The sequence below is a fragment of the Bombina bombina genome, chromosome 3 (genome assembly GCF_027579735.1).
Source record: "Bombina bombina isolate aBomBom1 chromosome 3, aBomBom1.pri, whole genome shotgun sequence".
In the NCBI taxonomy this organism is placed as follows: Eukaryota; Metazoa; Chordata; class Amphibia; order Anura; family Bombinatoridae; genus Bombina; species Bombina bombina.
The window spans coordinates 996311377-996325502 of NC_069501.1; the positions used below are offsets into that span (position 1 = coordinate 996311377).

A 14126-nucleotide genomic window follows, 5' to 3' on the forward strand; every position below is an offset into this window, starting at 1 on the left:
AAGTATGCAAAGATCATCAAAGAACAAACAAACTAGAAGTTTGTCTAAAAACCTTAGTCGCATTCGTATTTCAATGCCCTAACAACATCCAGAGAATGCAAAGCTATTTCAGGGAAGCATTCTTAGGATTCAGACAAAAAGTTGTCTGAAGAAATACCCTTAGACACAAAATTAAACTATGTCCGTAAAACAGCCTTATCCTGATCACAAATCTAATAAGGAGACTTCCAAGAAAGAGTGGATAATTAACTCTTCAAGCAGAAGATATAGCCAAAAGAAATAACACTTTCCGGGTAAGAAGTTTAATGTTCAATTTCTGCATAAGTTCAAAATGGGGAGCCTGCAAAACCCTTAGCACTAGGTTAATATTCAATGGAGGAGAAATAGGCTTGATAACAGGTTTAATACAGAGCAAAACCTGAACAAAACAATCAACATCAGGAAGATTAGCAATCTTTCTGTAGAACAAAACTGAAAGAGCCGAAATCTGCCTTTTCTGAGAACTGGCTGATAGACCGTTATCTAGGCTGTCCTGCAAAAACAGAAGAATCCTAGAAATTCTATAAGAATGCCAGGAAAAAACATGATTTATACACCAGGAAATGAAGGCTTTCCAAACCTTGTGATAAATCTTCCTAGTAACAGGTTTACAAGCCTGTATCAGAGTTTCAATCACAGAATCTGAGAAACCCCTATGTCTCAGAACTAAGTGTTTAATTTCCATGCCATCAAGTTTAGAGGCTTGAGATCCGGATGTAAAAAAGGACCTAGGAACAGAATTACTTCTCCAACCTTATATAAGAAATTACTCTGAAAATAAGAACCAGAGGAGGAAACGGATAAGCAGTCTGAAAAGACCAAGGAACTACTAGAACAAACACTACCTCTGTCTGAGGATCCCTGGACCTCACAAAGTACCGGGGAAGTTTGTTGTTCAAAACGAGAGGCCAACAGAGATCCACAATCTAATTGAACACATCCTGATGAAGGGAACACTCTCCTGGATGTAGAGACTGAGGACTGAGAAAGTCTGCCTCCCAATTGTTCACCCCTGGAATGGAAATTGCAGAGACTAGACACAAATTGGCTTCTCCCCAAGAGAGAATCCTGGACACCTCAACCATCAGGGGGAACTTGCAGTTCCCTGGCTATGATGAACATAAGCCACTGCTGTGACATTGTCTGACTGACAACAGATAAGACTTTCTTCAACAGAGGCCAGGCTTGAAGGTCTCTGAATATTGCAGTTCCAGAACATAGATTGGCAACCTTGCCTCCTGAGGATCCCAAACCCCTTGTGCTGTCAATAGACCCCCAAATAGTTTCCCAACCTGAAAGACTTGTATCTGTAGAGATCACAGTCCAAGTAGGATTAGCAAAAGAAACCACTATGATTAATGATCCAATCACCAAAGTAGAGACTGACTTGTACTGAGATCCCAAAAAAATATCCTATGAGAAAGCGGAGTATAATCCCTGCACCATTAACATAACATACAGAAGCTGAAGAGGCCTCATGAAATTGAGCAAATTAAATTGCATCTGAAGCTGCAATCATGAGACCTAGTACTTCCATACACAGAGCCACTGGAGGAAACTAAAGTGACTGAAGGTGAAGACAACCTGACACCAATACAAATAATCTCTACTCTGTAAGAGAAAGACCCAAAGACACCGTGTCCACTTGGAAACCCAGGAAAGTAACGCTTGTCCGAGGAACCAAAAAACTCTCTGTAAAATTGATCCTCTAACCAAGCTTTTGAGAAACAAGGGTTGGTAAAGAATAAGACTGAGATTGAACCAAGTTATCGTCCAGGTAAGGAAATGCTACTATACCCTAATCTCGGATTACAGACAAAAACATAAAATTATGCTTACCTGATAGTTTCCTTTTCTTCTGATGGAAAGAGTCCACAGCTGCATTCATTACTTTTGGGAAATAAGAACCGGGCAACCAGGAGGAGGCAAAGACACCCCAGCCAAAGGCTTAAATACTCCTCCCACTCCCCTCATCCCCTAGTCATTCAGCCGAGGAACAAGGACCAGTAGACGAAATATCCGGTGAAAGGTGCCAGAAGAATAAAATAAGGACGCCCCACAAAAAAATTACGTGTGGGGAGTTGTGGACTCTTTCCATCAGGTAAACATAATTTATGTTTTTCTTCTTAAATGGAAAGAGTCCACAGCTGCATTCATTACTTTTGGGAAAACAATACCCAAGCTATAGAGGACAATGATTGCCAAGACGGGAGGGTACAATAGGCGACCCATACTGAGGGCACCAGGCCTGAACCCCTACCCAACAAAAAAACCCCGCTTTGTCCAAAGCTGAGAAAAATCTTAAAAGGAGAGGCCCCAAGGACACTGACCCGCAGACAATCCAGAAGCCAAGCTAGAGACCGCAAATCGGACTCAACTGAGCCAACAGTCCTCCAGTAGACACCGTCGCCCAACAGTGGGTCCCTCACCACTCACCCCACACTAAGGAGGGGGACACCAGCCTAAACTCCCAAGGAGACAAGGCAAAGGAGAACCGAAGGAAACCGAAAGGTCACCGCAATCCATAAAAGGAAACCTCCAATAGTGAGCCCAGTTCAGAAAAGAACAAATGGGCCCAAACAGAGAAAAGAAGACTACGCCTAGACCAAGTGGAACCTGGGATAAGACCGGGCATTGAGACAAAGTCTTCTCTCCAACATCATGCAAGCACTGAAAGACAACTGAAGACAGAGTCCTCACAGCGTCTGAACATAGAATACAAAAGTATCCAACCACAAAAAAAGTGTAACAGACCAAAATGAATAACCCTGAGTCGAGAACGCAGAGTCAACATCAGGACAACACAGAGGATACTTGCTAGTAAGTAAAAGCAGCCAACAAGAGAACAGACTGCAAAAAGCAACCCCCAGACAGAGGGCACGCTCTAGGCAACCTAAGCCGCCAGACCTACACACAGATCTCCAAAAGGGGAACACAGAACCCCAATCGAGGCCCCCTGAGAAGGAGAGGTTACACCCAGAGCCCGAAGGAGGTGTAATCCTGGACCCTCTGCCTGTAAGCCTAGGGAGCTAGCAACTATGCCCACCTAGATCCTAAAAATGACTACGTCTCTCAGAACCCACACCCAGCATCAGCGGATCCGTAACAGGGGAATAGAAAACCCCCAAAACCAGCTCAAGAACGAGCGGAAGAATGGCCACAGTCATCCCCACAGAGCACGGGTACAACCTGACTCCTAGAACAGAAGACAAGGCCGTAGACCCAAAGGACCTAGCATAAAGGCCCAACAAAGTCTCGACTTGGAGCCAGCAAGACTCCAGATGGAACTTAACAACCCAGAGAGACCCACCTCTCCGATAAGTTAACCCACAGTTCCAACCTCCTGAATACAGGAGAAGCCCCAAGAAAGGGACTACATCTCCATAAGGAGAATAACCCCTTAAGAAAAGGGATGGAGCCAGAAAGGCAACATCTGTCCTAAAGGCACGAAGCCACCGTCTAAAGGAGATATCAATCCCCAACACAGATGTCCTTGGTAAGGACCCCCCTAAAAACAAAATTTATGCTTACCTGATAAATTTATTTCTCTTGTGGTGTATCCAGTCCACGGGTTATCCATTACTTGTGGGATATTTTCCTTCCCAACAGGAAGTTGCAAGAGGACACCCACAGCAGAGCTGTCTATATAGCTCCTCCCCTAACTGCCACCCCCAGCCATTCGACCGAAGACAAGCAAGAAAAAAGGAGAAACTATAGGGTGCAGTGGTGACTGTAGTTTAAAAATAAAAAACACCTGCCTTAAAATGACAGGGCGGGCCGTGGACTGGATACACCACAAGAGAAATAAATTTATCAGGTAAGCATAAATTTAGTTTTCTCTTGTAAAGGTGTATCCAGTCCACGGGTTCATCCATTACTTGTGGGATACCAAAGCTTTAGGACACGGATGAAGGGAGGGACAAGGCAGGAACTTAAATGGAAGGCACCACTGCCTGTAAGACCTTTCTCCCAAAAATAGCCTCAGAAGAAGCAAAAGTATCGAATTTGTAGAATTTAGAAAAAGTATGAAGCGAAGACTAAGTCGCCGCCTTACAAATCTGTTCAACAGAGGCCTCATTTTTAAAAGCCCATGTGTAAGCCACCGCTCTAGTGGAATGAGCAGTAATTCTTTCAGGAGGCTGCTGGCCAGCAGTCTCATAAGCTAAGCGGATTATGCTTCTCAGCCAAAAAGAAAGAGAAGTTGCCGAAGCCTTTTGGCCTCTCCTCTGTCCAGAGTAGACAACAAACAAAGCAGATGTTTGACGAAAATCCTTCGTAGCTTGTAAATAAAACTTTAAAGCACGAACTACATCAAGATTGTGTAAAAGACGTTCCTTCTTTGAGGAAGGATTAGGACATAATGAAGGAACAACAATCTCCTGATTGATGTTCTTCTTAGATACTACCTTAGGAAGAAACCCAGGTTTGGTACGCAAAACTACCTTATCTGCATGGAAAATCAGATAAGGGGAATCACACTGTAAAGCAGATAACTCCGAAACTCTTCGAGCTGAGGAGATAGCTACTAAGAACAGAACTTTCCAAGATAAAAGTTTAATGTCTATTGAATGCAAAGGTTCAAACGGAACCCCTTGAAGAACTTTAAGAACTAAATTTAAACTCCATGGCGGAGCAACAGGTTTAAACACAGGCTTGATTCTAACTAAAGCCTGACAAAACGCCTGAACGTCTGGAACCTCAGCCAGACGTTTGTGCAAAAGAATAGACAGAGCAGAAATCTGTCCCTTTAAGGAACTAGCAGACAATCCTTTCTCCAATCCCTCTTGGAGAAAGGATAAGATTCTAGGAATCCTGACTTTACTCCATGAGTAACCCTTGGATTCACACCAATGAAGATATTTACACCATATCTTATAATAGATTTTCCTGGTGACAGGCTTTCGAGCCTGAATTAAAGTATCAATGACCAACTCGGAAAAAACACGCTTTAATAGAATCAAGCATTCAATCTCCAAGCAGTCAGACGCAGAGAAATTAGATTTGGATGTTTGAAAGGACCTTGAAGTAGAAGGCCCTGCCTTAGCGGCAGAGTCCATGGTGGAAAGGATGACATGTCCACCAGATCTGCATACCACGTCCTGCGTGGCCACGCAGTAGCTATCAAAATCACTGAAGCTCTCTCCTGCTTGATCTTGGCAATCAGACGAGGGAGCAGAGGAAACGGTGGAAACACATAAGCAAGGCTGAAGGACCAGGGCACTGCTAGAGCATCTATCAGCGCTGCCTTGGGATCCCTGGACCTGGACCCGTAACGAGGAAGCTTGGCGTTCTGACGAGACGCCATCAGATCCAGTTCTGGTTTGCCCCATAGTTGAATCAACTGGGCAAATACCTCCGGATGGAGCTCCCACTCCCCCGGATGAAAAGTCTGTCGACTTAGGAAATCCGCCTCCCAGTTCTCTACTCCTGGGATATGGATAGCTGAGAGATGGCAAGAGTGAACCTCTGCCCATAGAATTCTCTTTGAAACCTCCAACATTGCCATGGGGCTCCTTGTACCCCCCTGATGGTTGATATAGGCTACAGTCGTGATGTTGTCCGACTGAAATCTGATGAACCTGACCGCAGCTAGCTGAGGCCAAGCTTGAAGAGCATTGAATATCGCTCTTAGTTCCAGAATGTTTATTGGAAGGAGGGCTTCCTCCTGAGTCCACGAACCCTGAGCCTTCAGGGAGTTCCAGACTGCGCCCCAGCCCAGAAGGCTGGCATCTGTCGTCACTATAGTCCATTCTGGCCTGCGGAAACTCATTCCCCTGGACAGATGGACTAGAGATAGCCACCAGAGAAGAGAATCCCTGGTCTCTTGATCCAGATTTAGCAGACGGGACAAATCTGTGTAATCCCCATTCCACTGATTGAGCATGCAAAGTTGCAGTGGTCTAAGATGAAGGCGGGCAAATGGAACTATGTCCAATGCCGCTACCATTAAGCCGATTACTTCCATACACTGAGCCACTGACGGCTGAGAAGTGGACTAAAGAGCCCGGCAGGAAGTTAGAAGCTTTGACAACTTGACCTCTGTCAGAAAAATCTTCATTTCTACTGAATCTATCAGAGTTCCTAGGAAGGAAACTCTTGTGAGAGGGGAGAGAGAACTCTTTTCTTTGTTCACCTTCCACCCACGAGACCTCAGGATTGCCAGAACAATGTCCGTATGGGACTTGCTGATTTGAAAATTCGACGCCTGTATCAGAATGTCGTCTAGGTAAGGAGCCACCGCTATGCCTCGTGGCCTTAGAACCGCCAGTAGGGACCCTAGAACCTTCGTAAAGATTCTTAGTGCCGTGGCTAACCCGAAGGGAAGAGCCACAAACTGGTAATGCCTGTCTAGGAAGGCAAACCTGAGAAACCGATGATGATCTCTGTGTATCGGAATGTGGAGATAAGCATCCTTTAAGTCCAAGGTAGTCATATATTGACCCTCCTGGATCATAGGTAGGATGGTTCGAATAGTCTCCATCTTGAAGGATGGGACCCTGAGAAATTTGTTTAGGATCTTGAGATCCAAGATTGGTCTGAAAGTTCCCTCTTTTTTGGGAACTATAAACAGATTTGAATAGAATCCTTGCCCCTGTTCCTCCCTTGGAACTGGGTGGATCACACCCATAACCAGAAGGTCTTGAACGCAACGTAAGAATGCCTCTCTCTTTATCTGGTTTGCAGATAATTGTGAGAGATGAAATCTCCCCTTTGGAGATGAGGCTTTGAAATTCAGAAGATATCCCTGGGAAACAATCTCCAGAGCCCAGGGATCCTGGACGTCTCTTGCCCAAGCCTGGGCAAAGAGAGAAAGTCTGCCCCCAATTAGATCCGGTCCCGGATCGGGGGCTACTCCTTCATGCTGTCTTAGAGGCAGCAGCAGGTTTTTTGGCCTGTTTTCCCTTGTTCCAAGCCTGGTTAGGTCTCCAGACTGGCTTGGACTGGGCAAAATGTCCTTCTTGTTTTGCAGAAGAGGAAGTTGAAGCTGCGCCACTCTTGAAATTTCGAAACTAATAAAAATTAGTCTGTTTGGTCCTTAATTAGTTGGACCTATCCTGGGGAAGGGCGTGGCCTTTTCCTCCAGTAATATCAGAAATTATCTCCTTCAGTCCAGGCCCGAATAGGGTCTGCCCTTTGAAGGGGATGTTGAGAAGCCTAGACTTTGAAGTAACGTCAGCTGACCAGGATTTAAGCCATAGCGCCCTACGCGCCTGAATGGCAAAACCTGAATTCTTAGCCGTTAGCTTTGTTAACTGAAAAACGGCATCAGAAATAAATGAATTGGCTAACTTAAGAGCTTTAAGTCTGTCTAGGATATCATCCAACGGGGTCTCCACCTGTAGAGCCTCTTCAAGAGACTCGAACCAGAAAGCCGCTGCAGCAGTGACTGGGGCAATGCAAGAGGCTGGAGAATAAAACCTTGTTGTATAAAGATTTTCTTAAGGAAACCCTCTAATTTTTTATCCATTGGATCTAGGAAAGCACAACTGTCCTCGACGGGGATAGTTGTACGCTTAGCTAGGGTAGAGACTGCTCCCTCCACCTTAGGGACCGTCTGCCACGAGTCCCGTGTAGCGGCATCTATGGGAAACATCTTTTTAAAAGCAGGAGGGGGAGAGAACGGTACACCTGGTCTATCCCATTCCTTCGTAATAATTTCTGAAAACCTCTTAGGGATTGGAAAAACATCAGTGTAAACAGGTACTGCAAAGTATTTGTCCATTTTACACAATTTCTCTGGGACTACAATGGAGTCATCCAGAGTTGCTAAAACCTCCCTGAACAACAAGCGGAGGTGTTCAAGCTTAAATTTAAATGCTGTCATTTCAGAGTCAGACTGAAGTAACGCCTTCCCTGAATCAGAAATGTCACCCACAGATAGCTCTCCTGCTTCGGCTTCTGTACATTGTGAGGGTAGATCAGACATAGCTACTAAAGCGTCAGAAAGCTCTGTATTTGTTCTAGCCCCAGAGCTGTCCCGCTTTCCTTGTAACCCTGTCAGTTTGGACAATACTTCTGTGAGGGTATGATTCATAACTGCCGCCATGTCATGTAAGATAAACGCATTGGACGCGCCAGATGTACTTGGTGTCACTTGCGCGGGAGATATAGGTTCTGACACATTGGGAGAGCTAGGTGGTTTAACCTCCCTTTTGTCAGTCTGAGAAACCTCTGGTGATAAATCTTTAAAAGCCATAATATGGTCTTTATAACTTATAGAAAGGTCAGTGCATTTGGTACACATTCTAAGAGGGGGTTCCACAATGGCTTCTAAACATAATGAACAAGGAGTTTCCTCTATGTCAGACATGTTTAACAGACTAGTAATGAGACCAGCAAGCTTGGAAAACACTTTAATAAATATGAAAAAGCAATTAAACAAAAACGGTACTGTGCCTTTAAGAGAAAAAAACTACCACATAAACTGCAAAACAGTGTTAAAAAGTAGTAAACTCTACGAAATTTTTACAGTGTGTATAAGAGACTAAAGCAGCATTGCACCCACTTGCAAATGGATGATTAACCCCTTAGGCCCCAAACCGGATTAGAAAAACAGTAAAACCGTTAAAAAACGGTCAAACACACTGCCACAGCTCTGCTGTGGCTCCTACCTGCCCTTAAACACAATTTTGCAGGAAAAAACCCCTCTATAGTGGTCCTAGATGCCAGAGGACTCCTTTAGGGAAGCTGGATGTCTCAGTCTGAATATAAACTGCGCATAAAGTGCGCGAAAATAGGCCCCTCCCACCATGCACTCAATGTCAGAGGGCCTTAAAAAAGTACCCCTAGGAGTAATCTAACAAGCCATGTGGAAAACTAGGCCCCAAAGAAAGATTCATCACCCTCAGAGAAAAAACGTTTTTCCTGTAAGTTATGCAAACGTTTTTACACTAAGTAATATGAGAGTTAACATGAATATTACCCTTATCTTGTAAGCATGATCCCAGTCGTTGTTAAATCACTGTATCATGCTTACCTCAAATATACCAGGCACTGTCAGCATTTTCTAGACTTTATCATCTCTCTAGAAAAAAATATACTGAACATACCTCAAAGCAGGTGATCTGCAAACTGTCCCCCCAACTGAAGTTTTCTTTCCATACTCTTCAGTTATGAGTGAGAACAGCAATGGACCTTAGTTACAAACCGCTAAGATCATCAACCTCCAGGCAGATTCTTCTTCCAATTTCTGCCTGAGAGTAAAACAGTGCAACGCCGGTACCGTTTAAAAACATAATTTATGCTTACCTGATAAATTCCTTTCTCCTGTAGTGTAGTCAGTCCACGGGTCATCCATTACTTATGGGATATTAACTCCTCCCTAATAGGAAGTGCAAGAGGATCACCCAAGCAGAGCTGCTATATAGCTCCTCCCCTCCACGTCATACCCAGTCATTCGACCGAAAACCAAACGAGAAAGGAGAAACTATAGGGTGCAGTGGTGACTGGAGTATAATTTAAAATTTAGACCTGCCATAAAAAACAGGGCGGGCTGTGGACTGACTACACTACAGGAGAAAGGAATTTATCAGGTAAGCATAAATTATGTTTTCTCCTGTTAAGTGTAGTCAGTCCACGGGTCATCCTTTACTTATGGGATACCAATACCAAAGCTAAAAGTACACGGATGACGGGAGGGACAGGCAGGATCTTTACATGGAAGGAACCACTGCCTGAAGAACCTTTCTCCCAAAAACAGCCTCCGAAGAAGCAAAAGTGTCAAATTTGTAAAATTTGGAAAAAGTATGAAGAGAAGACCAAGTTGCAGCCTTGCAAATCTGTTCAACAGAGGCCTCATTCTTAAAGGCCCACGTGGAAGCCACAGCTCTCGTAGAATGAGCTGTAATTCTTTCAGGAGGCTGCTGTCCAGCAGTCTCATAGGCTAAACGTATTATGCTACGAAGCCAGAAAGAGAGAGAGGTAGCAGAAGCTTTCTGACCTCTCCTCTGTCCAGAATAAACGACAAACAGGGAAGAAGTTTGGCGAAAATCTTTAGTTGCCTGTAAATAAAATTTCAGGGCACGGACTACGTCTAGATTGTGTAGAAGTCGTTCCTTCTTTGAAGAAGGGTTAGGACACAATGAAGGAACAACAATCTCTTGATTGATATTCCTGTTAGTGACTACCTTAGGTAAGAACTCAGGTTTAGTACGCAGAACTACCTTGTCTGAATGAAAAATCAGATAAGGAGAATCACAATGTAAGGCCGATAACTCAGAGACTCTTCGAGCCGAGGAAATAGCCATTAAAAACAGAACTTTCCAAGATAACAGCTTGATATCAATGGAATGAAGGGGTTCAAACGGAACACCCTGAAAAACGTTAAGAACTAAGTTTAAGCTCCACGGTGGAGCAACAGTCTTAAACACAGGCTTAATCCTGGCCAAAGCCTGACAAAAGGCCTGAACGTCTGGAACCTCTGACAGACGTTTGTGTGAAAGGATTGACAGAGCTGAGATCTGTCCCTTTAAAGAACTAGCAGATAAACCCTTTTCTAAACCTTCTTGTAGAAAAGACAATATCCTAGGAATCCTAACCTTACTCCATGAGTAACTCTTGGATTCGCACCAATGTAAGTATTTACGCCATATTTTATGGTAAATTTTCCTGGTAACAGGTTTCCTAGCCTGTATTAAGGTATCAATTACTGACTCCGAAAATCCACGCTTTGATAAAATCAAGGGTTCAATCTCCATGCAGTCAGCTTCAGAGAAATTAGATTTTGATGTTTGAAAGGACCCTGAATTAGAAGGTCCTGTCTCAGAGGCAGAGACCAAGGTGGACAGGATGACATGTCCACTAGATCTGCATACCAGGTCCTGCGTGGCCATGCAGGCGCTATTAGAATCACCGATGCTCTCTCCTGTTTGATCCTGGCAATCAATCGAGGAAGCATCGGGAAGGGTGGAAACACATAAGCCATCTTGAAGTTCCAAGGTGCTGTCAGAGCATCTATCAGAACCGCTCCCGGGTCCCTGGACCTGGACCCGTAACAAGGAAGCTTGGCGTTCTGGCGAGACGCCATGAGATCCATATATGGTTTGCCCCAACGCCGAAGTATTTGGGCAAAGAACTCCGGATGAAGTTCCCACTCGCCCGGATGAAAAGTCTGGCGACTTAGGAAATCCGCCTCCCAGTTCTCCACGCCTGGGATGTGGATCGCTGATAGGTGGCAAGAGTGAGACTCTGCCCAGAGAATTATCTTTGAGACTTCCATCATCGCTAGGGAACTCCTTGTCCCTCCTTGATGGTTGATGTAAGCCACAGTCGTGATGTTGTCTGACTGAAACCTGATGAACCTCAGAGATGCTAGCTGAGGCCAAGCTAGAAGGGCATTGTAAACTGCTCTTAATTCCAGAATGTTTATGGGAAGGAGACTCTCCTCCTGAGTCCATGATCCCTGAGACTTCAGGGAATTCCAGACAGCGCCCCAACCTAGCAGGCTGGCGTCTGTAGTTACAATCGTCCAATCTGGTCTGCTGAAGGGCATCCCCTTGGACAGATGTGGCCAAGAGAGCCACCATAGAAGAGAATTTCTGGTCTCTTGATCCAGATTCAGCATAGGGGACAAATCTGAGTAATCCCCATTCCACTGACTTAGCATGCACAACTGCAGTGGTCTGAGATGCAGGCGTGCAAAGGGAACTATGTCCATTGCCGCTACCATTAAACCGATTACCTCCATGCATTGAGCCACTGACGGGTGTGGAATGGAATGAAGGACACGGCAAGCATTTAGGAGTTTTGTTAACCTGTCCTCTGTCAGGTAAATTTTCATTTCTACCGAATCTATAAGAGTCCCTAAGAAGGGAACTCTTGTGAGTGGCAATAGAGAACTCTTTTCTTCGTTCACCTTCCACCCATGTGACCTTAGAAATGCCAGTACTAACTCTGTATGAGACTTGGCAGCTTGGAAACTTGACGCTTGTATCAGAATGTCGTCTAGGTACGGAGCTACCGATATTCCTCACGGTCTTAGTACCGCCAGAAGAGAACCCAGAACCTTTGTGAAGATTCTTGGAGCAGTAGCTAACCCGAAGGGAAGAGCTACAAACTGGTAATGCCTGTCTAAAAAGGCAAAACTTAGGTACCGGTAATGATCCTTGTGAATCGGTATGTGAAGGTACGCATCCTTTAAATCCACTGTGGTCATGTACTGACCCTTTTGGATCATGGGTAAGATTGTCCGAATAGTTTCCATTTTGAACGATGGAACTTAGGAATTTGTTTAGGATCTTTAAATCCAAGATTGGTCTGAAGGTTCCTTCCTTCTTGGGAACCACAAACAGATTTGAGTAAAACCCTTGTCCGTGTTCCGACCGCGGAACCGGGTGGATCACTCCCATCAGTAAAAGATCTTGTACACAGCGTAGAAACGCCTCTTTCTTTATCTGGTTTGTTGACAACCTTGAAAGATGAAATCTCCCTTTTGGAGGAGAAGCTTTGAAGTCCAGAAGATATCCCTGAGATATGATCTCTAACGCCCAGGGATCCTGGACATCTCTTGCCCAAGCCTGGGCGAAGAGAGAGAGTCTGCCCCCCACTAGATCCGTTTCCGGATCGGGGGCCCTCACTTCATGCTGTCTTAGGGGCAGCAGCAGGTTTTCTGGCCTGCTTGCCCTTGTTCCAGGTCTGGTTAGGTTTCCAGCCCTGTCTGTAGCGAGCAACAATTCCTTCCTGTTTTGGAGCGGAGGAAGTTGATGCTGCTCCTGCCTTGAAGTTGCGAAAGGCACGAAAAACAGAATTTATGTTTACCTGATAAATTACTTTCTCCAACGGTGTGTCCGGTCCACGGCGTCATCCTTACTTGTGGGATATTCTCTTCCCCAACAGGAAATGGCAAAGAGCCCAGCAAAGCTGGTCACATGATCCCTCCTAGGCTCCGCCTACCCCAGTCATTCGACCGACATTAAGGAGGAATATTTGCATAGGAGAAACCATATGAAACCGTGGTGACTGTAGTTAAAGAAAATAAATTATCAGACCTGATTAAAAAACCAGGGCGGGCCGTGGACCGGACACACCGTTGGAGAAAGTAATTTATCAGGTAAACATAAATTCTGTTTTCTCCAACATAGGTGTGTCCGGTCCACGGCGTCATCCTTACTTGTGGGAACCAATACCAAAGCTTTAGGACACGGATGATGGGAGGGAGCAAATCAGGTCACCTAGATGGAAGGCACCACGGCTTGCAAAACCTTTCTCCCAAAAATAGCCTCAGAAGAAGCAAAAGTATCAAACTTGTAAAATTTGGTAAAAGTGTGCAGTGAAGACCAAGTCGCTGCCCTACATATCTGATCAACAGAAGCCTCGTTCTTGAAGGCCCATGTGGAAGCCACAGCCCTAGTGGAATGAGCTGTGATTCTTTCGGGAGGCTGCCGTCCGGCAGTCTCGTAAGCCAATCTGATGATGCTTTTAATCCAAAAAGAGAGAGAGGTAGAAGTTGCTTTTTGACCTCTCCTTTTACCGGAATAAACAACAAACAAGGAAGATGTTTGTCTAAAATCCTTTGTAGCATCTAAATAGAATTTTAGAGCGCGAACAACATCCAAATTGTGCAACAAACGTTCCTTCTTCGAAACTGGTTTCGGACACAGAGAAGGTACGATAATCTCCTGGTTAATGTTTTTGTTAGAAACAACTTTTGGAAGAAAACCAGGTTTAGTACGTAAAACCACCTTATCTGCATGGAACACCAGATAAGGAGGAGAACACTGCAGAGCAGATAATTCTGAAACTCTTCTAGCAGAAGAAATTGCAACCAAAAACAAAACTTTCCAAGATAATAACTTAATATCAACGGAATGTAAGGGTTCAAACGGAACCCCCTGAAGAACTGAAAGAACTAAGTTGAGACTCCAAGGAGGAGTCAAAGGTTTGTAAACAGGCTTGATTCTAACCAGAGCCTGAACAAAGGCTTGAACATCTGGCACAGCTGCCAGCTTTTTATGAAGTAACACAGACAAGGCAGAAATCTGTCCCTTCAGGGAACTTGCAGATAATCCTTTTTCCAATCCTTCTTGAAGGAAGGATAGAATCTTAGGAATCTTAACCTTGTCCCAAGGGAATCCTTTAGATTCACACAT

At 44.7% G+C, this 14126-nt stretch overlaps 1 protein-coding gene across 1 annotated transcript in view; it reads right to left on the reverse strand.

Moving 5' to 3' along the window:
• Positions 1 to 3174: 3174 nt before the first annotated feature.
• The window catches only part of TIMELESS (timeless circadian regulator), a 254574-nt gene continuing 243622 nt past the window's right edge, over positions 3175 to 14126 (reverse strand). Inside the window, 1 exon segment of the mRNA XM_053705509.1 lies at positions 3175 to 3235. Coding sequence (XP_053561484.1) covers positions 3175 to 3235 — 61 coding nt within the window.